Source organism: Notolepis coatsorum (assembly GCF_963971535.1).
Source record: "Notolepis coatsorum genome assembly, chromosome: 10".
Classification (NCBI taxonomy): domain Eukaryota; kingdom Metazoa; phylum Chordata; class Actinopteri; order Aulopiformes; family Paralepididae; genus Notolepis; species Notolepis coatsorum.
Window position 1 is genome coordinate 31,962,611 of NC_140174.1, and position 24,168 is coordinate 31,986,778.

Below are 24,168 nucleotides of genomic sequence, written 5' to 3' on the forward strand. Positions count from 1 at the left end.
TAATAATAATAATAATAATAATAATAATAATAATAATAATAATAATAATAATAATAATAATAATAATAATAATAATAATAATAATAATAATAATAATAAAGAAGATAGAGAGATTGATCCAATGCTGTACATGGAATAGCAAGGGAATTAACAGGGGAGTGAAGAGAAGAAGGGTACTGGCACATCTTAAAGAATTAAAGGCAGATATAATGTTCCTCCAGGAGACTCACCTGAGAAATCATGACCATGGCCGTGTAGGTAAAGGTTGGGTGGGCCCGGTGTATCATGACCATAGCCGTGTAGGTAAAGGTTGGGTGGGCCGGGTGTATCATGACCATAGCCGTGTAGGTAAAGGTTGGGTGGCCCGGGTGTATCATGACCATGGCCGCGTAGGTAAAGGTTGGGTGGCCCGGGTGTATCATGACCATGGCCGTGTAGGTAAAGGTTGGGTGGGCCGGGTGTATCATGACCATGGCCGTGTAGTTAAAGGTTGGGTGGGCCAAGTGTATCATGACCATAGCCGTGTAGGTAAAGGTTGGGTGGGGCGGGTGTATAATTTTTTGTATCTACTTTTTCTCCCATTTTCTATTTTTCTCCCATCCCAATTTCGTATCGTCCAATTCTACCCTCCCCTGTCTCGAACGCTGTTTGGCCATGCCTCCCACAAGCCGGCTGTAATGTGGACGAAGCCATACATTGCACGAGTCCCCTCCGGTACTCGAGGTAGCAGCCGTCGCATCTTTTCACCTGCACAGCGCGATCTTTCAGCGTCGGGGGTCTGCGCTTTGGAGGGACGCCGCCCCCGTCGCTTCCTGATTCTACTGCGCAGGCGCACCAACCGACCTGTAGGAGTCGCTGTCCACAACGTCCGATCCCCACCCATCAGCTTCCCACCCCCTAATACTGCCAAATGTATTAGTATGAACGACCAGCAAAGCTGAATGCAATGCGGAGAGCTGGGCTCGAACCCAGCGTCTCCTGCATTGGTGGTGAGCGCCTTGCCCACTGCACCACCTAGCCGCCCGGCCGGGTGTATCATGACCATAGCCGTGTACGTAAAGGTTAGGTGGGCCGGGTGTATCATGACCATAGCCGTGTACATAAAGGTTGGGTGGGCCGGGTGTATCATGACCATAGCCGTGTACGTAAAGGTTGGGTGGGCCGGGTGTATCATGACCATAGCCGTGTACGTATAGGTTGGGTGGGCCGGGTGTATCATGACCATAGCCGTGTACGTAAAGGTTGGGTGGGCCGGGTGTATCATGACCATAGCCGTGTACGTAAAGGTTAGGTGGGCCGTGTGTATCGTTCCCGTTTCCAATTTAAGTCCTTAGGGGCATCAATTTTAATTAGTGAGAGCACCCCCTTTGTTTGTTCCCCATCTTTATAGTCAGTAGGGTTGGGTATCGTTCACATTTGTGACCTTAAGTTGGACAAACAGATCAATGCTGTAATGGGAAAGAGCTTTTTCCAACTTAGGAGGCTGTTCAAGGTCAAACCTTTTTTTTTATCCCGTAGTGTTTTTGAAACTGTCATCCATGCTTTTATGACCTCTCGCCTTGACTATTGTAATGCCTTATATGTTGGCGTCAGTCAGGCCTCCCTCTCTCGTTTGCAGTTAGTCCAGAACGCCACTGCTCGTCTGCTAACTGGAACGCGTAACCGAGAGCACATTTCCCCTGTACTGGCTTCCCTCCACTGGCTTCCTGTGCGTTTTAGGATTGATTTTAAGGTTTTACTGTTTGCTTTTAAATGTTTGAACGGCTTGGCACCGGGCTACCTCTCGGACCTGCTGGAACCTCATGTTCCTCCAAGGTCCCTCAGGTCCTCTGATCAGCTCCTCTTGGCTGTGCCCAAGTCCAGGCTGAAGCTTAGGGGGGGCCGTGCTTTCGCTGTGGCAGCCCCAAAGCTCTGGAATGAGCTGCCACTGCATGTTAGGCAGGCCCCCACTCTGCAGGTGTTTAAATCACGCCTTTGCTTTGGCTTTTGGTTTTTAAATAGTTTTGCAGAGACCTGCCTTTTTTATGTGACATATTGTATATGTTTTTATTGTGTGCTTTTATCTTTTTGTGTTTTTATGTTTTTATCTTATGTTGTGGGACTTGTACAGCACTTTCAACTTTGTTGTTTTTAAATGTGCTTTATAAATAAAGTGGATTGGATTGGATTTGAAGCAATACCAGTACCAGTTCCTGGAATTCTGTATCGGTACACAACGGTACCTTCTTTCAATACTTAACTCTCTCTCTGTAATAACAAAAAAAATCATTTCAGTTGTAAAAATATATATATATATATGTATTTTATTTATTGTTGTAAACTGCTGTTGTAAATTCTAGGCAACAAGACATGATTTAGAATGGCTGCACATCTCCAAGGATGGGGGCTGCATTCCTTAAGATAACGGATTACAGAAAAGAGTTCTGTTTCGTTCAATCTTTGCCAGTTCGATGAGATAGCGGAGAGAGAGGACGGAGTGGGGAGGAGACATGGAGAAGAGACATTATACTTTGCTAAATCTTTCGTATTTTTTTTGTATTATCTTTCCCCCCTCCTTTTTCCGTTTTTCTCCCATCCCAATGTTAGTCGTCATGCCAATTCCCAATCCCCTCCCTGGTCGTTGCGCACTCTACCCCCTACCGTCGGTCTGGGAGGGAGGAGACTATCACATGCTTCCTCCGACACATGTGTAGCCAGCCCACCGCTTCTTTTCACCTGGCAGCGCGTACTCTCACAACGTGTGGAAGGGTCACACTACCTCCCCCAGATCCTTCCCTCGCTGTGAAGGCGGCCTGACCGAACTGTAGGAGTCGCTGTTTCCAACGACCAGGACTCACCCCACCGGCTTTCCCACCCTCTAACACTGCCAATTGTGTCAGTATGGATGGCCAACCAAGCCGGAGGTACCGCAGCTGGATTCGATCTCACTGTCTCTGTGGTGGTAGACAGACGCTTAGTCCGCTGCGCTACCCGGCCACCCTATAATCTTTCGTTTAATTTAGATAATCTTTCCATTTCATTCTGTTTAGAATTGTCTGTAGTTAAATAAACATCCTTCTGTTATACATTGAACTGAACCGTGTACGCGGTTAATTTTTCAGCCTGGAAAATAGCGAGGCATGCAGACTTAGGGTGGAATGACAGGAATTCCACTTGGTACGAAAGGCCTTGTGAAAAAACACACAACGCAGAGACTTTCGTGGCAATGAGGAGCTGGGACCCTGATATCTAACAACCATTTACCATTTATTTTATCCCACCATAGTGTACCTTAGGCGGGTGACCCGCAGAGGTGGTGGTGGCCTTGTAGTAGTGGAACACCACATTTACCAGGAGCCAGTGGCCGTAGCACATGTGCCAGGCTGTCCACAGCACCGGGTAGGTGTTGACCATGGTGGGCAAGACGAACAGGTACACGATCACACAGACAGAGCAGGTCAGCAGGACCACCAGAGTTACAAACACCTGAGAAGAGAGAGGGAGAGAGGAGGTCAACAGGACCACCAGAGTTACAAACACCTGAGAAGAGAGAGGAGGTCAACAGGACCAGAGTTACAAACACCTGAGAAGAGAGAGGGAGAGAGGAGGTCAACAGGACCACCAGAGTTACAAACACCTGAGAAGAGAGAGGAGGTCAACAGGACCACCAGAGTTACAAACACCTGAGAAGAGAGAGGAGGTCAACAGGACCACCAGAGTTACAAACACCTGAGAAGAGAGAGGAGGTCAACAGGACCACCAGAGTTACAAACACCTGAGAAGAGAGGGAGAGAGGAGGTCAACAGGACCAGAGTTACAAACACCTGAGAAGAGAGAGGGAGAGAGGAGGTCAACAAGACCACCAGAGTTACAAACACCTGAGAAGAGAGAGGAGGTCAACAGGACCACCAGAGTTACAAACACCTGAGAAGAGAGAGGGGGTCAACAGGACCAGAGTTACAAACACCTGACAAGAGAGAGGAGGTCAACAGGACCACCAGAGTTACAAACACCTGAGAGACAAGAGAGGGAGAGAGGAGGTCAGCAGGACCAGAGTTACAAACACCTGAGAAGAGAGAGGGAGAGAGGAGGTCAACAGGACCACCAGAGTTACAAACACCTGAGAAGAGAGAGGGAGAGAGGAGGTCAACAGGACCACCAGAGTTACAAACACCTGAGAAGAGAGAGGGAGAGAGGAGGTCAGCATGCGGGTTAAGAGATCATTATATGATATTCTGTACGGTCCACAAAAAGCTAAAACAAAAGGCCGGCTGTCACAAACAGTCACATCTAGGGGCCTCAAAACCTACTCTAGCGAGGCCTTTAACCAAGAACTGGAGAGCCTGGACTGGTCAGATGAGCTCAATGGTACACTAGTTGAAGAAACATGTCCAGGGTTCGATTCCCGCTTGGGGACCAGGTTTCCATGATGCCAGTTACCCAGGTGGGGTATCTCCCAGGCCTTTCTGTGTGGAGTTTGCATGTTCTCCCCGTGCTCGCAAGGGTTTCCCCCCCGATAAGATAAACCCAATGGAAAAACATGCACAACAACAAGATCGCTAACGCTGTGGCGTCCTTGACGAAGACGGACAGGAGCACTTGGATTGGTCCCCTGGCGCGGCTCACGTTGATGCCTGTCTGCTCCCGGCTGCCCTTGGGGGGGAAGGAAGACGGGATGGGTTAATCGCAGATACGAATTGCATGCATGCATCGCATGTGTGCCAATTGATGACCTCGGAGCAGGTCCTAAATTATAATTATTATATTATGGCTTGGATTCAAAACCAAATTCACAACAATACTTAACAACATGGCCCCCCCTAAGAACCACCAGGGTTAGAAAAACGCACTGAGCCATGGATGCACACTGAAATACTGACCGCTATGAAAACCAGAGACAAAAAATTCATAAAAGTCAGACAAAGCTTGCCAAAAGCTCAAACAGTGAACTCCAAGTCCACGTGGTTGAACTCAAAATACAAAGAAACAGACTAAGAAACGATGTAAACACCATGATAAAATCCGCAAAAAGAAAAATGTCATCAATGACAAAACTGAGGAAAACAAAAACAAACCCTGTGAACTTTGGAAATTACTCAACAACCAGTTTAACTAGGCTGCAGCAAAAAACTAAAAACCAGAAACATAAACATAAAGACAGAAAACACTCATCACAGACAAGCTGGATGTGGCCAAGTACCTAAACATATTCTTTACAAACATAGCCACAACACTGGTGAATAAACTACTCATTCAGGGCATTTTGGTGTAGAACACATCCTAGCCTACTACAAAAACCTAGGGGTCCGCAAAGATGACTTCAAACTTGAAATGGTAACAACAGATGAGGTACTCAAAAAACTGAGCACCCTCCAACCTAACAAGGCCACTGGCCATGACAATATCCCCTCCAAATTCCTCAGAGACTCAGCAGCCGCCATCACCCCAGTCATCACACACATAATAAACCTCTCCATAAAACAGGGACACGTCCCTAAAGATTTTGCGAGAGTGACCCCCCCTGCACAAGAAAGTCAGCAAATTAGACCCAGGCAACTACCGCCCTATTTCTATTCTTACCTCCATCTCGAAAGTCATGGGAAAAAAATTCTATTTGGTTAGGCCTCATGCTGGACCTCCAAAAGGCTTTCGACGCGGTCAATCACTCCATTCTGATTGACAAGCTAAAAGCAATTAGTTTTGATAGTTCATCAGTGAGCTGGATGCAATCCGAGGGGAGAGAACAGATGGTGGAGGTAAACGGTACACTACCCGCCCCACCCCCCTCTCTCAGGAAGCATACTAGGACCGTTACTGTTCCTAATTTATGCAAATGACATGTCATCAGCTTGTGACTGTTGACACCTGTTTGCAGACGACTCAGCCCTGCTGGTCTCTGACAAGAACAAGTTACAAGTTGAAAAAACCCTCAGTTCGGAACTCGGCAGAATCTGCACCTGGCTTGCTGATAAATCATTACACCTGGGTAAAACAGAGTCCATTCTCTTCGGATCAAATAACAAACTCAGCAAGACCAACGGCTTCTCGGTTACAGTGGGTGACAATTATTGTCACAAGGAAAGATGAAATTATATACCTGGGTTCCATCCTAGAGGCAAATATTTCCCTTTTTTTTTAATCCACTTTTTCTCCTTTTTCTGTTTTTTTTCCTCCCATCCCAATTTAGTTGTGCCAATTCCCCCCTCCCCTGTCTTGATCGTTGCTCGCATGTGCCCCCCACTGGTCGGTCGTAGGGAGGGTTGAAGAATCCATCGCATGTCCCCTCCGATACATGTGGAGTCAGCCAGCCACTTCTTTTCACCTGCCAGCGCGGACTCTCATTGGCGAGGTGTAACGTGTGGGAGGCTCACACTACCCTCGACATCTCCTGTCCTTGCTGTAACGTGTGGGAGGCTCACACTACCCTCGACATCTCCTGTCCTTGCTGTGCAGGTGCCCTGACCGACCTGTAGGAGTCGCTGTTTACAACGACCAGATTACCACCCATCGACTCCCCTCCCGCTGACTCTGCCAATTGAGTCAGTATGACGGCCGGCCCAAGCCGGAGGCAACGCTGACAGCCGGATTCGATACCGGTGTCTCACACGTTGGTGACAAGCGCTTAGACCGCTGTGCCACCCAGCCGCCGGCTTCCGACTTCAGAGCGGGCAAAAGTGCAAGGAGGAAGGCACATTTACATTGGAACAGCTGTAAATGCCTAGTCTATTGCGAAGTCAGTCCCCGCTTGAAGATTTTTTAAAGATTTCCAGTTCCAGTGTTCTATTGTCCATTTTGCATGTGTAACCAGTTATATATAATTAATTAGAATGTTAGAACACATTTTAGAATGATAATCAGTGTGACTGTACTCCTGAAAAAGTATAGTAATATGGTTTATTTGTATTGGGAAAGATATTAGACACATTAGCTGGTTGAACAACATGTGTGACTGTTAATAATGCAGATATTGAGTGTATTTCTGTGAAAATGCACGTGGTGCACGCCTCTGAATCCAGACAAAGCGGAAACGATCGCTTCCAGCCCGCAAGTCACACCCCCGCGCACAACCGGTGGGCACAGCTACGTCCGTTAACATGGGAGCGAAAGTGAAGCGCTGGTCGCCCGCCCGCCTGCCTTCGTGCGCGGCTGGTGTGTCTGCGCTGTCAGGGAAGGGGGAGCAGAGAAAGAGAGAAGCGGAGAGATGATGGAAAAACAAGCAGAAGAAAGGAAAGGGGAGAAGAGAGCAGGGGAGAGCAAAGAGAGGAGAGCAAAGAGGAGAGGAGAGCAAAGAGGAGAGGAGAGCAGAGCAGAGGAGGAGAGGAGAGCAGAGCAAAGGAGGAGAGGAGGAGAGCAGAGGAGGACAGGAGAGCAGAGGAGGAGAGGAGAGCAGGGCAGAGGAGGAGAGGAGAGCAGAGCAAAGGAGGAGAGGAGAGGAGAGGAGAGGAGAGGAGAGGAGAGGGGAGGGGAGGGGAGCAGAGCAGAGCAGATGAGAGGAGAGCAGAGCAGAGGAGAGCAGAGCAGAGGAGAGGAGAGCAGAGGAGAGAGCAGTGCATTGCGGAGGAGAGCAGAAGAGAGAGAAAAGAGGAGAGGAGAGCAGAAGAGACAAGAGAAGAGAGCAGAGGAGAGCAGAGGAGGGGAGGAGAGCAGAGCAGAGGAGAGAGCAGTGCTGCGGAGGAGAGCAGAAGAGAGAGAAAAGAGGAGAGCAGAAGAGACGAGAGAAGAGAGCAGAGGTGAGGAGATAGGAGAGCAGAGAGCAGAGGATCAGGAGGGGAGACACTTAGGGCGTTTTCACATTAGGAACGGTTGCCTCCGTTCCGTTCCCAAGAACGATAGTCCCCCCTCCCCACTGGCCAGCTTTCACACTACCAATCTCGTTTCATTCCCAAGCACATTTGAGGGAGCAACACCCAGATGCTGGTAAAGTTGGCACTGCCACAGACACGCTATAAGCTGGCGCTTCAACCCTTCTTTGCTCTCGGAGAAAGCATTTATGGAAATGAATTATACCCGTGATGTCTGACGCTACATTGTGAGAGTCTGTTAAGGTGGTATTGAGAGGTCACATTATATCTTATGAAGCCTCTGAAAAGAGAGAGAGACTTGGCTGAAATTGAAACACAGCTTCCCTCGTTGGAGCAGGTTTACAGACTCTCTCAATCCCAAACAGACCTAAATAATATAAAAAAAATTTAAGTATGAATACAACTCTATTCTGGGCAAGCAGGTTAGCATCCTCCTCCTTAAACTCAGACAGAAGCACTTGTTACAGCAAGCTTCTTCCGTGTTTAGGTACAGTTGTGTCCACACTTGCATGGTTCCGTGCCCGGGGACGTCTGAATCGTTCCCCAGACCACCTTTTCAAGTGGTCCCGCGGGGACGGAACGCAGCGTTCACACTACACGACTTTTGGGGAAATCGTGCTCGGAAACGGCCCCGGGTCCTTAGTGTGAAAGCATCCTTACAGGCCCATCCATAACCTAGTAGTCCATAAGTAAAATAAACTCATAATCCAGAAAGAAAATACAGACAGTGCACTCATATAGCATTTATATAGTAAACTAAATTAAGCACAGCAGGCCATAAACCTGTCCAGTAATGAAAGACACCATGATGAATCAGCCACTCACCACTCCAAACCAGCGGGTGACGTTGTCCACGATCCAGTAGACTGGCTCAAACACGCAGTCCAGCAGCGTGTCCGAGTTACTGAGGCTGTTGAAGTACAGGGACCGGAGCAGCAGCTTGCCGTAGCTCCACCGCTCCCACAGGCCGGTGCTCCATGGCTTGGCACCGCTCGGCCCGCGGCCGCCTCCTCCTCGCCCGGGACGGCACAGGCGGCACCACCTCAGTGCCAGTCGCATGGCCCTGGAGAGCTGCCACCTCCAGCTGCTGCCCACGCGCATGCCACCACCACCGGCACCTCCTTTTCTGCTTCCTCCCTTGCAGCCACCCCTGTGTTCCAGACACACACACACGCAGAGGCACACGGACCAGCAGTTACACACGCAGGCGGCGTAAAACAGAAGCTCCTCGTAGCGCAGCCTGACGGCCGCAGAGGTCGTCATGGAGGCAGAGAGAGAGAGATCTCTTCGATGGGAAGCTGTCCGAAGGAGATCAGCTGCTCGCCGTGACAGTCAACAGTGAGGCTTGGAGGAGGCGCCCCGGCGAGCTTTATAGTACCAGCGAAAGTAGTAACTAAGAAGGGACACTAAATCAGCCAGGTGTCAGAGAGAGGGATGAAGGGCACTTGGTTAAACTCTGCACGAAGTTTGCTGTCAAGGAGGTCCCTCTCTCCTAAAAAAGCATTAAAATAATGAACACTCATTTACATTAGGAGTGTGGGGTTTCCACTCACAACCGCGTGACACATGTCAGTCTTGGAGAGAACAGGGATGAGGGCTATCGGATAATGTCATCGGCTGTCACGAAAACTTCTCCCATTAATAATTGACAGCAAATTACAGACCCCCCCCCCCCCTCCTGTGCAAACACACAAACACGCAGGGAGATGCAAAAGCAGTAACCTATCTCAATTCAAACCCCTCCCTCTGTTCTTTATCCTCCAATCACAGCCGCCGCTTCCCTCGGACAAACAAAAGTTTGTCCCGGGGGAAGCGTCCGAGGGAAGAAGCGGTTGCGATTGGAGGATGGAGGAGAAAAGGGGGCGGGGCTTGATAAGTCCATTGCAAAAAAGAAAAGAAAAAGAGATACATTTCTTAAGAGGGGAATAAGTGACAACCTGATCCCACGGCATGGTGCCATGATTAAAGTGAGTATTGGTTACACTGATAAGAGGGAAGCCTTGTCTGGGTTCGGCAGAACAGAAGGCGTCAGTAATGAGAGAAGCCAATAAGGGACCTCCTCGCCATTTACTAGGAGGCTGACAGGTCAGTCTGCGGCCGACACCATCCTGTGTGGAAAGTTAAGAGACAGAATGAGTGAATGTGTTGTTGTTGTTGTGGTGGTGGTTTGTTAACTAATTCGGGGCCATTCGATTTCCCCATCCTGTTCTAGCACGGCCAGGTTTCCATTACATGTTTCACTGTGCGTCACCTTGTTTGTAGAGCTATATCTATATTTTATATTATAGCTATGGATACAATACCATGGTCATTTGACAGTAACTATCTTCCGTTCAAGATGCAAAAAAGATTTATCTATTTAATAACAATCTTCTCCGTATTGGACAACAACCTGTTAGGTACCCTAGATGGGAAAAGAAAGGCATCCACACGTTGGGGGATATCTTCGATAACTCTGGTCTCCGCTCTTTCCAGGATCTATCCAACGGATATGATCTCCCCGGAACCTCCTTTTTATTTTATTTACAAATAAGAGCAGCTCTGGAAGGCTCATGGCGTTCCATGGGACGCTCCACTAGTGCATCACCGCTTTCACAAATTATTTTATGACAAAGAGACATCGAGAGGCTTCGTTTCTAACTTTTATCGCCATTTACTCATGTCCTCGTATAAAGACCTCCCCCTGGATACGATTTGGAGAAAGGATGTCCCGGAGTTGGATGTAGATTTTGATTGGGATGCAGTCTGGGAAAATGTTCGGTTATCCTCACACAACCCAGATCACCAACAGATTCATCTAAATTTTATTCACAGGACTTACTTAACCCCTAGACCAGGGGTCTCAAACTCACGGCCCGCTGGATGATATTTTGCGGCCCCCTACTTGACATCAAAGTTTAGTGTTAGTGCGGCCCGCGCGCAACTTGTTGCCGAGTCGTTGTGTGAGTTGGATGTTTTATTTCTTTTATCACTTGTAGGCTACCATAGCACAGGCTCATGACAGCAACGTTATGTTAGTGACTTGGTTGAAACGTGATTCCGGAGTGATACCAAGTTGAAGGAAAATATATCCAGTGCGTATGGCAGGCATTCTCGAAATTCCCCGCCGTCTCCTCTGCAAGCGGTGCTCTGCCTGTCTGTGTCTGTCTGTCTACTCTGGTCCAATCACATTCAGCATCCCGTCAGCGTTTCCCCCCCCCCCCCCCCCCCCCACCCACAGTCTGCGAATCAGAGCAGAGTAGGGCGGGTCTTCACAGTGTGCACGTGCTATAGTGCTATAGACGTCGCTCTTTTATTTTGGAACCCCCCGACCGGAAGTCAAAATGTACCCTCGTTATTTGCTTGAGTATCCGGTTGTTGGTTAGCTCCGTTAGCGTGCAGCATATCAACACCAGCCATGGGAATACTGTTTTCTAAATTGGGGAGGCTTTTAATCGTCAAGGTAAGAGGATTTTAAGTCATGGTATCCATAAACTTCAATCGTTTCGGATCCTTTGAATGAAATGAGAATGTAAACAAACAGGGCGTCACGTTAGAAAGTAGCACTGAAATCACTGCGCCCAGAGAGGAGTGGTTCGGCAAAAAATTGTTCAGAGTATATTTGCATATAAAACGTAAATGTCGAATTCAATTATTTTTTATTTCTCCACGTGGTAAATACACAGGTCACAACATGTTTACATGCCTAACGCACGCACAGAGACAACAAAGGTATGTATCTTCTTGTCTAACTCCAGGGAAGATGGCAAATAAGCGAATTTCCCAAAATGTTGGCGTTTTCCTTTAACGTTATCTAGCCGGCTAGCTACTGATAGCTCCTGATATCAACAAATGCTCCAGCAATAGTCTAGTAGTGCATGATACCTCCGTTAGCTAGGTAGCTCACATTAGCTCACTGTTTAAACGAAATTACCAAGTAAACTAAATAGTTCACTGTGACTGAGGCGTTGTCTTAACGTTATCTATAATAATAATAATAATTTAGGACCTGCTCCGAGGTCATCAATTGGCACACATGCGATGCATGCATGCAATTCGTATATGCGATTAACCCATCCCGTCGCCCTTCCCCCCCAAGAACAGCCGGGAGCAGACAGGCGTCAACGTGAGCCGCGCCAGGGGACCAATCCAAGTGCTCCTGTCCGTCTTCGTCAAGGACGCCACAGCGTTAGCGATCTTGTTGTTGTGCATGTTTTTCCATTGGGTTTATCTTATCGGGGGGGAAACCCTTGCGAGCACGGGGAGAACATGCAAACTCCACACAGAAAGGCCTGGGAGATACCCCACCTGGGTAACTGGCATCATGGAAACCTGGTCCCCAAGCGGGAATCGAACCCTGGACCTTCTTGCTGTGAGGCGACAGTGTTAACCACTACACCACCGTGCCGGCTAGCATTAGCTACAGATAGCTCCTGATATCAATGTCTTATAACTAGGGCTGTCAGTTTATCGTGTTAATTTGATTAATTAATTACACTGCAAATTATAGCGTTATGAAAATTAACTCAAAATTAATTACAAAATATATATATATATTTTTTTTTAAATAATACTTTTGTTTTTATCTCATTCATTCAATAAGAATGTATAATACACATTTACAGACTTTTTTTTTTTTATATGGTCCATTTGCATGTTCTTGGTATCTGATTCTAGGGGCATCTATGAATCTCAGGGAATGTATTCCCAGTGTCAGAAATACTGTGGGCTAGATCCACAAAGAATGGATTGCACGGTGAGAGTTTAAAATTTAAATTAAAATTTAAAAGATTCTGTGATAAACGCCCTTTAGTGGAATACACAAAACACACCGTCATTTTTCGGCCTATTTATGAATCGTTTTCAAATAAACGCTAGATTATCGATAGTATATGTGTACTTATGCACGCTAGAGAAGCGGGCTGAAAAATCGATTATCTATTTTCTGGTCAGCACACACACACACACACACATACACAGATAAGGGACACGTTGAGATATATGTGAAGAAAAAACTCTGATTACCCCAAGACTGGTAAAATAGATTCCTTACCTCACATCAGATGTTCTGCAAAAAGATTATTCCAATTCCTGATCGTCATTCCAAATATCGATCGCGTTTATTGATCCAACGCTGGGTACTCGAAACACATATTCCACGCCGTTCTGAGGGTCGGCAATGAATGCAATCGGCTCGGGTTACATGCCTGATAAGTAAAATGTGGATTTTCTTTCCCCCATGCATTTTCATTCAGTCCAATCCAATGCGTGCATTACCATCCGGGAGACGATAGGGGGCGGTATTTTCCCTGTTCGAGCTCAGAGCCAGTCCCAATGGTAACGTGAGGCTAGATTGATGAAAAATGAAATCGATAATAAAAGAAATAACGATTAAAAAAAAAAGAGATTTCTCGTCATTGGCACTCAACGCATGGCATGAACTAACGAGATTTCTCATGGCTGGCACTCAAAGTGTTAACACATTCGTTGCCAACAACGAGAAATCTTGTTGTTGGCCACCATGTGTTGGTTGCCAATAACGAGATTTCTCGTTATTTAATCGTTATTTCTTTTATTAGCGATATCCATTCATTTTTCATCCGTCCAGCCTGACATTATCATTGGGAATGGCTCTGAGCTCGAAAAAAGGGCAAATACCGCCCCCTATCATCTCCCGGATGGTAATGCACATCATTGGATTGGATTGAGTGAAAAAGTGCATCAGAGAAATACTCCGGTCCAGGATTTTCCTATCTCTGGCAAGCAGTGTCGTGTTACCAGATTCACTGGCGAGGCTGGAAGCAGCTTGGATTATGCGTTTCGGACTATAACGTTGGATCAATAAACGCGATCAATATTTGGAATGGCGATTGGATTTGGATTCATCTTTTTGCAGAACATCAGATCTGAGGTAAGGAATCTACGTTACCAGTTTTGGGTTAATCAGAGTTATTTTTCACAGATTTCACAACGTGTGTCTGTGTGTGTGGTGTTAGGCGCTGAGCGCGGCACGAATAAATGATTTTTCAGCCCGCTTTTGTATCGTGCATAAGAACACAAATACTCTCGATAATCTAGCGTTTATTTGAAAACTATTCATAAATCAGCCGGAAAATGACAACGTGTTTTGTGTATTCCAGTAAATGGCTATTTTCGCGGAATTTCTCTGAAATTACTAGAACTCTCCGAAACTATACTCGTATTAAAAACGGTATAAAACGGAAATGTACTGATGAAAAAACAATCCGTTTCGTACATGTTGACTGCAAGCAAGTCATTGATAAGCGACGGGTGTATTAGACACATAATTTAAGATATAGTTTATGCGTTCGCAAATGTGCTCGTTCTCCCATTGATTAACGTGGTGGCATGATAAATAGTCATATCCGGCTGGCAACCAATGTGTTAAAAAGAATATATATATATATTTTTTTTTACCGTTGCGCATATAGACTGCCCATCCAACTGAAAAATGTCAGGATAGAATCTAAATATTAGGTAAAGAAAGAGAGATGCCCCGTATTCCATTGCAGTTTGCACGGCCTCATCAGCGTGCCTCTCCACGGACAGCGTGGGTGATGATGATGATGATGATAGAAACCGCTGTGGCGCATACAGTTGAATGCTGGTATTACACTCACTGAGGGACACGAAGAAGTCAAGTCCGATGGGATTTGGGAATCTCAAATACAAATCGGGATTGGAATAAAAAATGCATTTATATTAAACAATAAAGAATATACAGCACGTCTTGGGGTCTGTAGGGTAAGCACTTATTCCCTCCCCCCTGAACATTTATGGAGATGTATGGGCCTTTTAAGTCAGTGATAAAAGTGAAAAGTGTCTTTCAAGGATAAGTGAGCTCCTGCACTGATTATTATAGTTCAATATTCAATATTTGATCACCAAAAAAAAACAAAAAACATTAAAAAGCCCCCCCCCCCCCCCCCCGCCCAAAAAGAACGCTGCACGTGCTCGCTTCGCACGCAGGCCTACTGTCCTAGTGCCATTTAGAAAATAGAATATTGGTTTTGGAGAATCACCCCCCCCCCCCCCCAGATACTAAAATCTGATACCAGAAAACACACCCAACGTGCCAGAAATCTAAACAAAGTGACTTGCTGCATTTTTGACACGTTAAATTTCTCTAATGGGGAAACATTTATTATATCTCATTATTACATGGCGTTTTAACATTCGCCAAAATGATTGATTGTGATTGGTCAATAGCGCTCCGTTACCCCTAGCAGCGGTCAATTATTTCTTGATAATTCACCGCTGCTATGGGCAACGCGCAATAATGACCGCTGTTGGGGCAACAGAGCGCTATTGACCAATCACAATCAAGCATTTTGATCGCAGTCACGAAAGCTATAACCTCGTTCCCAGCTTTATCTCGCACAGCTGCACTACATCAGGCTCAATCAAGTCCACACCTGCCGGCGATGACAGAGGAGCCACAGAACAACTGCGTCTGCAACTGGTGCGTCAACGCGGTTTCATTGCTGGGTTAAGTACTTCTATTCTATTCACATAATATGCTTACTTCATATATCTACTCTATTCACATATATGCTTACCACTTGTATCTATTGCTATGTCCGCCCACTACAATCACACGAGCTGTCTAACGCCTGTCCCGTCTCCCTGTCCCCCTGTGAGTTGCTGTCCTGGAGTGCTGACCGGAGTGTCGGACGTCCCGTGATGAAGGCCGGGAGGATGCGACCCTCTCTGTGTGCCCTCCTGTCTCCGGAGGTCTCGTAGTGGTGACCGGCGTGCTGGACGTCCCGCGATGATGTCGGGGAGGTCGCGACCCTCTCTGCGCCGCCCCCTATCTCCCTGTCTCCGGCTGTCTCCGAGCAATGACCGGAGTGTTGAATGTCCCGTGATTAAGACGGGGAGGACGCAACCCTCTTTGCGCCGCCCCTGTGCCTCAAATAGATCCGCTATCAGCTCTATCTTCAATCTTTCAAAATGTTCAGTTGCTATCGCTATCAGCTCTATATTTAATCTTTCAAAATGTTCAGTTGCTATTGCATGCACTCATCTGTGTTTCACTACACACTTGAGTGCATGCTTACCAACTGTTAGTCTGCAACACTACTATCACCGACATCTAAGAAGGGAGATCCCCCCTTGAATGGCCCTTCTAAGGTTTCTCTCCTCCACACTGCCTGTGGAGCATTTTTCCCTATTGTTAGGTTTTAGTGAGTTTTTCCTTACCTTCGCGTGGGGTATGTCTGGGAGTGCTTGCATTCTTTCATTTATTTGCATTTATTTTAAATTTGTTGGACCTTATGGTGTTCTTGTTCTGTTCTTGACTTATTATGTTTTCTTCTTGACTTGTTTAAAGAAGACATGTACGGCCCATGGGGACATTAACGTGTGTTGTCGGGCCTTATAAATAAATTTGATTTGATTTGATCTCGTCTTGTCGATGGTGTAAAATGAATTAGGTATATTGTTAGTAAGTTAGCCATGTAATAAGCGGGATAATGTATAGCTATACTCGGTCATTGTCGCAAAATAATTGACCTTCACTGCATTTAGAACACCTCGGCTGCGCCTCGGTGTTCCAGAACGCAGTGTCGGTCAATTATTTTGCGACAATGACCTCGTAGCTATACATTATCCCTTACATAATCTTTGTCCAATGACCGCAAAATGGCAGTCCAAATCTATACCGTTCGTTAAAAGTAATGGATCAGAACCCAAAGCCCAGGTATCGGTATCGGGACTGAAAAGGTTATATCGGTCCATTATCCCTAAAAGTCAAAGAGTAAACTGAAGCAACAGATTCAAGTCAAGTCAAGTCTTCCTTTATTGATCCCCTTGGGGAGATTCAGGTCTCATAGCAGCACAGGGGAGGGGAGGTACAGGCAGGGTAATAGAAATGGCAATAAAATATAGATAATAAAAATGTCAGAGTCAGAGTAGAGTTTTGACGTAACAATAAAAATGTCAGAGTCTGTGCAGGGTTAGGTAGTTGACAGTCAAACAGTTCCAACAGCTCTCCATCTATTGGAAGCAGACCAGTACATGCCCATGGTTGTGGAGCCTGGTGGCTACTGGCCGAGGGGGTTAGTGGTGTGTTGGGGAGTATATGGCTGAATGTGCTCCTCACCTTGGCCAGCTCCTCATAGAGGAGGGAGGGGTTCTCCAGGATAGATTTTAATGTAGGCCTAATATATTTAGCAGTGCATATAGGCTAGTCTAGTCTCTACACACAGCTCCGAACCCACTAGTCTTAAGGCATCAAATCTTTTAATCTGGTGCTGGGTAGGAAGAAAGAGAGAAAGAGAGTGAGAGAGAGAGAGAGAGAGAGAGATGGGAAAGAGAGCATGGCACGGAAGGGCATTGCAGTCTCTATGGCAACCCATAGGCCTAATTATTATCTGGGAAGAGAGACATTGAGAGAGAGACTTGCCTGCCAGTGTAATAAGCTTTACTCTGTCTCTGTCTCCTCTCTCTTTCCATCTCCCTCTCAATCTCTCTCTCTCAACTCTCAACACCCCCCCCCCTCTCTCTCTCTCAAAGCAACCTTGCATCTGGCAATCTGTGCGGGTTGTATGTATGGACTGCATTTATATAGCGCTTTTATCCAAAGAGCTTTACAACTTGTGCCTCACATTCACCCATTCACTCACACACCGACAGAGAACCTTCCAATTACCAGATGACCGCTCTACTTCCTGAGCCACTATCACCCCCTCCCTCAGCCTGAAACTGTCCATATGAGACAACAGTGCGACAGTGGCTCAGATGGTAGAGTGTTCGTCTGGTAATCTGAAGGTTCCAGGTAGGGCTGCTCCATTATGGCAAAAATCATAATCACGATTATTTTGATTGATATTGAAATCATGATTATCAAACATGATTGCTCATTGATTTGGCTGATTAATTTGAGAACATCACATGACAACTGAATTTGTTTTACCTTTCTTCTCGACCCAAAGGCTGCGTTTCTGTCATCTTCTATAAGTTGACAAGTTGAAAGAAACGCGCCATGGCTCCCTCCTCCCTCTCAACACGAGCCGAAACTACTGCACCGCTGTGAAGGAAGGGTACGATGCATTTACAACACGAGACAAAATGAGAGCAACGCGACATGCGGCACAATACTTGTTTTATCCCGCTTATCTTGTTTTAATGATCGTGGGAAGCCAAAATTGTCATTTGAATTGAAACTCGATTAATTGCCCAGCCCTAGTTCCAGGGTTTGATTCTGGCTCCTCCTGGCAGCATGTCAAAGTGTCCTTGAGCTAGACACTTAAGCCCCTCCGCCATTTTGTGTGTGAGTGAATAAATATCTCACTATGACAGTGAAAATAAGTTCTGTTCCGACGGTCGATTTATGATCACTTGCAAGCACTTGTGTGTGAGCAGAGGCCAATGGGAAATGTATGCTAGTAGTAGCAACGACTGATGATATCAACATGTGTCTGACCCGCCTCTAAGTGAGACATCATCACACAGCCTATTAGAACTCAGACCTCGAGGAGTGACAACAAGTCCTCCTGACCTTATGTTGGTGAAGGTTCACGTTACTCATCCCTGAGACAGAATTATAAAGTGATGATGACACTGTCGTCGCTCAAGGTACCCCAGACAGAGTAAACAACACATGATTGTAGCGCAGGCAGGAGCAGCACAAATACACATGCAATCTGCCTGGTCTACAAGATACATTGATTACACCACTCAGGTACCCATGTAGTTCAAGTTTCTTTATTAGTTGTCATACAAAAATACAGAATACTTTTATATAAAATGCTTCTTTCTGTTTTGCTCCAGAGATTGTGCTAGATAAAAATAGATAAGTATGGAATAAGTATAAAATAAAAGTAAAGTACGTAGACAAAAGTGTTCAATATACATACTGTACAATATTCAATGCAGAGTAGAAAGGTAACTGAGTTACAATACAATATACAGTACAATGCAGAAATGGGATGAGGTACAATTTAGGTACAATTTACAGTAAGGTGTAATGAGGTATGAGTTGTAGTGCAAATTCTTTACCAATAAATATAAAGTGTGTTAAGTGTCTAAAGTGGGTAAAGTAGGGCGCCCCAGTGGCGAACCACATTACACGGCCGACCCGGGTTCGATTCCCGAACCTGTTGTTATTTGCCGAATGTCTTCCCCCCACTCTGTCTCCCATTCCTCCTCTGTCTCTCTCTACTGGACTGCCCAGTAGAAATAAAGCGATAAACGCCAAAAAAGAAATCTTACAAAAAATAAAGTGGGTAAAGTGGGTGCTGCAGTGAGTTGTTTGTTTAAAGTGAGTGTGTGAGGGGAGCTCCAGTAGCTCACCGCGTACCTCGAACGCTATTTCGGCGTCGGGGACAACCGTGCGCGTCACGGATCTGGGGTAGCGAGTTCGACTCCCGGACAAGCCGTACTTTCTCAGAGTGTCTTTCCCCCGATCTATACCCCCCATTCAACCTGTTTCTGTCTGTCATGCTTGACCAGAAAAAAAAAAAAAAAAAAAAAGCGATAAACGCTAAAAGAACCAGCCGACTGGTCAAAAGTTTATCAAAAAAAAATAAAATAAAAAAAAGTGAGTGTGTGCGTGTGGATGTGTGTGCTGTGAGTGTATTTGATGGTTTGTTACATAGTTTTATTGTTCATAGTGTTATTGTACATTTGTACAGTGTACACATGTCAAAATACTTCCCAAAGGTCAGTGAATACCACAACACCAGAGGGAGCTCCACAAATCATGTCAAAACCAGATTCGGCTCAAACAAGGGACTAAACACGTTTCGCAATTATGCCACATCAATGTGGAACGCCCTACCCAAAGCTGTAAAGGAATGCGAATCACTACCCACTTTCAAAACCACTCTCAAAGAACACCTACAGGAGGGGAGCTCCCGTAGCTCACCGCATATCTCGGCGCTATTTCTGCGTCGGGGAAAACCGTGCTCGTCACGGATCTGGGGGACACGAGTTCGATTCCCGGACCCGCCGTCATTTCTCAGAATGTCTTCCCCTGCTCTACATCCCATTTTTCAACCTGTTTCTGTCGGTCATGCTTGACCAGAAAAAGCGATAAACGCTAAAAAATAAAAAAAATAAATAAAGTTTAAAAAAAAAGAACACCTACAGGAGACTGCAATTCGAAACTGGCCCCTGTAAATGTCCAAACCCAACCCCCTACAATGTACAGTTCCCCCCCACCCCACCCCGCCTACCGTACCTACCCCCCCCCCCCACCCACCCAACCACCTCCAATGTACAGTCCCCCCCCCCCACCCCACCCACCCGACCTCCAATGTAAAGTATCTTCCCCCTCAAATGTATACGCTCTTTTTAGACTCTTTTTGTACTCTGGTATGTCATAAATGTCTAAATGTAACAGTACTAGTGTCTACCTGTATGTCATGTATGTCATATATGTTATGATGAATTGAAAATGGGGGACCCTGATGTAAACAAGACGAAAGTCTTTCTCTGGTCTGCATCCCCTTAACAATTGTGTGTATTGAGCCGTACTGTATTGTACCCATTCTGCAATATGTTAATAAAATGTTCAATCAATCAATCAAAACAAGCGCCTGTGTCTCGTTTACCAAGTGACAGGTACCAGATCATCTGGAACCATCACTGCAACATAAAAACACTCGTTTGATCTATATTAAGATAACGTTAGTTCTGTGTTACCACTGACCTACTACTACTACTGTGTGTGTTAGCCCCTTTCGAAAGTTAGTCACGAAAGGGGCGGTGTGTGTGTGTGTGTGCTTGCGTGTGTGTGTGTGTGTGTGTGTGTTTGATTGATTGACAATTGTATTAACAGATTGCAGAATGGGTACAATACAGTACGGCTCAATGCACACAATTGTTAACACTTTGTATGCCACTCACGGCTTTTCTCGGGTTTATGCCCCGACCGTTGAATGCCACGTCACGAGTATTCTCTGTTTTTTTTTTTTTTAGCTATCTGAAATCATATTGCATCACGCGAGCCTATCGTTGGAGATCCAGGGACCGCCGGCGCTCAGATGTGAAAAAAGCGCCCCCTATCGTCTCCCAGATGGTAAATCACCCTTTTGGAATGGACTCAATGAAAGTGAATGGGAGAACGGATTTCTGACTCCACATTTTACTTCTCACTGATGCAGCCGGGGTCTACCAGAGTTCATTCTGGAGCCTCTGAGCCACGGCGAATATGGATTATACTGTACACACGATGGATGAATACAATTATCGATTTTTTCGAATGGCGATCGGAAATTGGAATAAACCATTTGGATACCATCTGACCTCAGGGAAGGAATCTATGTTATCAGTGTTAGGATAATCAGACTCGCGTTTATAAGCGTTTATGTGATATGTGATATGGCTGTTTTGACTGTAAAAGCCATGAGGAAATAAGAGCAGCGATTATCAGCCCACGGCACGAGCGTGCGTGCGCACACATAATACTATCGATCATCTAGCGTTTATTTGAAAACTATTCATAAATAGGCCGACAAATGACAACGTTCTGGAATATTCCAGTAAAAGGCGATTATCATAGGCATGGGTTGTTTTTTCCCCGAAAACAGGTGATTTTCAAAATGCTATCAAACGGAAATGAAGCGATAAAAAGATAATCTGCCTTGCCAATGTTGACTGGAAAATGATTATTTGATAAGCGACGGGCAGATTAGACACATAGCCATAATTTAGAACATAGATTAGGCGATTATTAACGTTAACATTGGCCGTGGATGGTGGCATTCAAGGGGGTAAAAAGGAAAACACGGCTGGCGCTCAAAGTGTTAAGGGGATGCAGACCAGAGAAAGACTTTCGTCTTGTTTACATCAGGGTCCCCCATGTGTGTGTGTGTGCGAAATTACTCAACAATCAACTAGGCTGCAGTAAAAAACTTAAAAACCAGATTCTCAAACATAAACATAAAGACGGACAACACACTCATCACAGACAAGCTAGATGTAGCCAATTACTTAAACATTTTTTTCACAAACATAGCCACAACACTGGTAAACAAACTACCCTCCCACTCAGGGCATTATGGGGTAGAACACATAGTAGCTTACAACAAAAACCTAGGGGTCCGCAAAGATGACTTCAAACTGGAAATGGTAACAACCGATGAGAGGTACTAAAAAAACTGAGCGCCCTCCAACCTAACAAGGCCACTGGCCATGACAACATCCCCTCCAAATTCCTCAGAGACTCAGCAGCCGCCATCGCCCCAGTCATCACACACATAATAAACCTCTCCATAAAACAGGGACACGTCCCCAAGGACTTCAAAATTGCGAGAGTGACCCCTCTGCACAAAAAGGGCAGTAAATTAGACCCAGGCAACTACCGCCCTGTTTCTATTCTTACCTCCATCTCGAAAGTCATGGAAAAAATAGTCTACGAACAGATTGAAAAGTACCTAGCGGAAAAAAATCTAATCTACGAATTCCAATCTGGCTTCAGAACATCCCTCTCCACTGACACATGCCTTCTCTATTTGAACGACCACATCAAACAAGAGGTGGACGCGGGCAAATACTGCAGCATGGTCATGCTGGACCTACAAAAAGCCTTCGACACTGTCAATCACTCCATTCTGATTGACAAGCTAAAAGCAATGGGTTTTGATAGTCTATCAGTGAGATGGATGCAATGCTACCTAGAGGGGAGAGAACAGATGGTGGAGGTAAACGGCACCCTATCCCCCCGCGTGTATCACTTCCGCAACGGATTTAGTTGGATTTCGGTTTCCGGGTTCGCCTGATTGGCCACAACGGCCACGTGACACGCCGTGGCACGCCCCCGCGGCAGCGGCAGAAGCGGCAAGGCGCCGCTACACGCTGCTGTGTTTCACTGCCGCTTTCCCACTTCAACGCCAGAGCAATATTGTCGCGCCATCTTCTGAGTGCAGACGCGCTGCTGTTTATGAGAGAGCGTAGATTTCAGTGTGTATCATTTAATCATTTATCATTTAACATTTGAAAGGCATACATTGTTGTCATACAGAAGTACAGAATACTTTTATCCAAAATGCTTCTTACTGTTACTGTTAGAGACTGTGCTAGACAAGATAAGTATGAAATAAAATAGTATAGAGACATATGTACAATGTTCGATGCAGAATAGAAGTAACTGAGTTACCATACAATATACAATATACTATGCAATGTAGCAATATACAATACGCTATAGTGCAACGCAGCAATGGGATGAGGTACAATTTACAGTAAGGTGTACGAGTTGCAGTGCAAATGCTTCTTACTGGCGCGCTCCAGAGACTGTTACCATACAAGTGATTCTTGACAAAAGGGACACGCCAATATTATTAGATGACTGATGACTGCACAGCAGCGTGGCGCGATATTATTAGATGACTGATGACTGCACCGATGTGAAAGGGGAAGTGAACTCCAGCCTCGCGGTCAAGTCCACTCCGCCGCGAGCGTCAACACAGCAGCGCGCTGCCGCGGGGCGGGCCACGGCGTGTCACGTGGCCGTCGCGGCCAATCAGGCGAACCCGGAAACCGAAATCCAACTAAATCCGTTACGGAAGTGATACACACGCATCCCCCCCCCCCCCCCTCACAGTGAGCTGTGGTGTTCCACAAGGAAGCATACTAGGACCGCTACTGTTCCTAATTTATGCAAATGACATGTCGTCAGCTTGTGACTGCAACTTGTTCTTGTTCGCAGACGACTCAGCCCTGCTGGTCTCTGACAAGAACAAGTTACAGGTTGAAAAAAAACTCAGCTCGGAACTAGGCAAAATCTGCATATGGCTCGCTGATAAACTATCATTGCACATGGGCAAAACAGAGTCCATTCTCTTCGGTTCAAATAACAAACTCAGCAAGACCGATATGCTTACATATCGTTACAGTGGGTGACAATATTGTCACAAGGAAAGATGAAATTACCTACCTGGGCTCCATCCTAGAGGCTAATCTTTCCTGTGACAAAATGGCATCCAATGTAATAAAAAAAAGTCAACCAACAAACTCGATTATTGTACCGGATCTCCTCTCTGGTAAACAAGAACACCCTGAGGACTCTGGCAGGAGCACTCATTCAAGGGTACTACGACTATGCTTGCACCTTGTTGTGAAGGGCCAGATTAAACTGAGAATATATATTTATCGTTTGATATACTTTGTATATTATTTATATATATACACGGAATATCCCTTTACCTGCGTTCAGACCAGAGTAATATTCGCTCTCCTATTGGACAGCGCCCCCAGGCGCCAGCGCGCAAGCCCCCAACGGCAAGTTCAAAGACAACTGCAGGCATGTCAGAACATGCCCGGAGTCAGCGTAGTAATACGAGACAAGGACTGAGGTTGGGACTAGATATTCACTTAAGTATATATATTGGTGCAGGTGTAAACAGCAGTAGTTCATCAGTTCGTCTAAGTAGCTGTTTCA

The 24,168-nt window shown here is 45.9% G+C and overlaps 1 protein-coding gene across 3 annotated transcripts in view; it reads right to left on the reverse strand.

The window, feature by feature from the left end:
• Positions 1-24,168, reverse strand: part of zdhhc16b (zDHHC palmitoyltransferase 16b) — a gene marked incomplete at its 5' end in the record, with an annotated part of 58,067 nt that overhangs the window by 32,239 nt on the left and 1,660 nt on the right. Inside the window, 3 exons of one of the 3 annotated variants that reach the window (XM_084322677.1) lie at positions 3,271-3,465; positions 8,607-8,931; positions 17,698-17,811. In XM_084322677.1, coding sequence (XP_084178803.1) covers positions 3,271-3,465; positions 8,607-8,931; positions 17,698-17,732 — 555 coding nt within the window. Of the gene's footprint in view, positions 1-3,270; positions 3,466-8,606; positions 9,045-17,697; positions 17,812-24,168 lie in introns of those variants that run through there. The other 2 variants (XM_084322678.1, XM_084322676.1) reach the window with 2 other exon arrangements.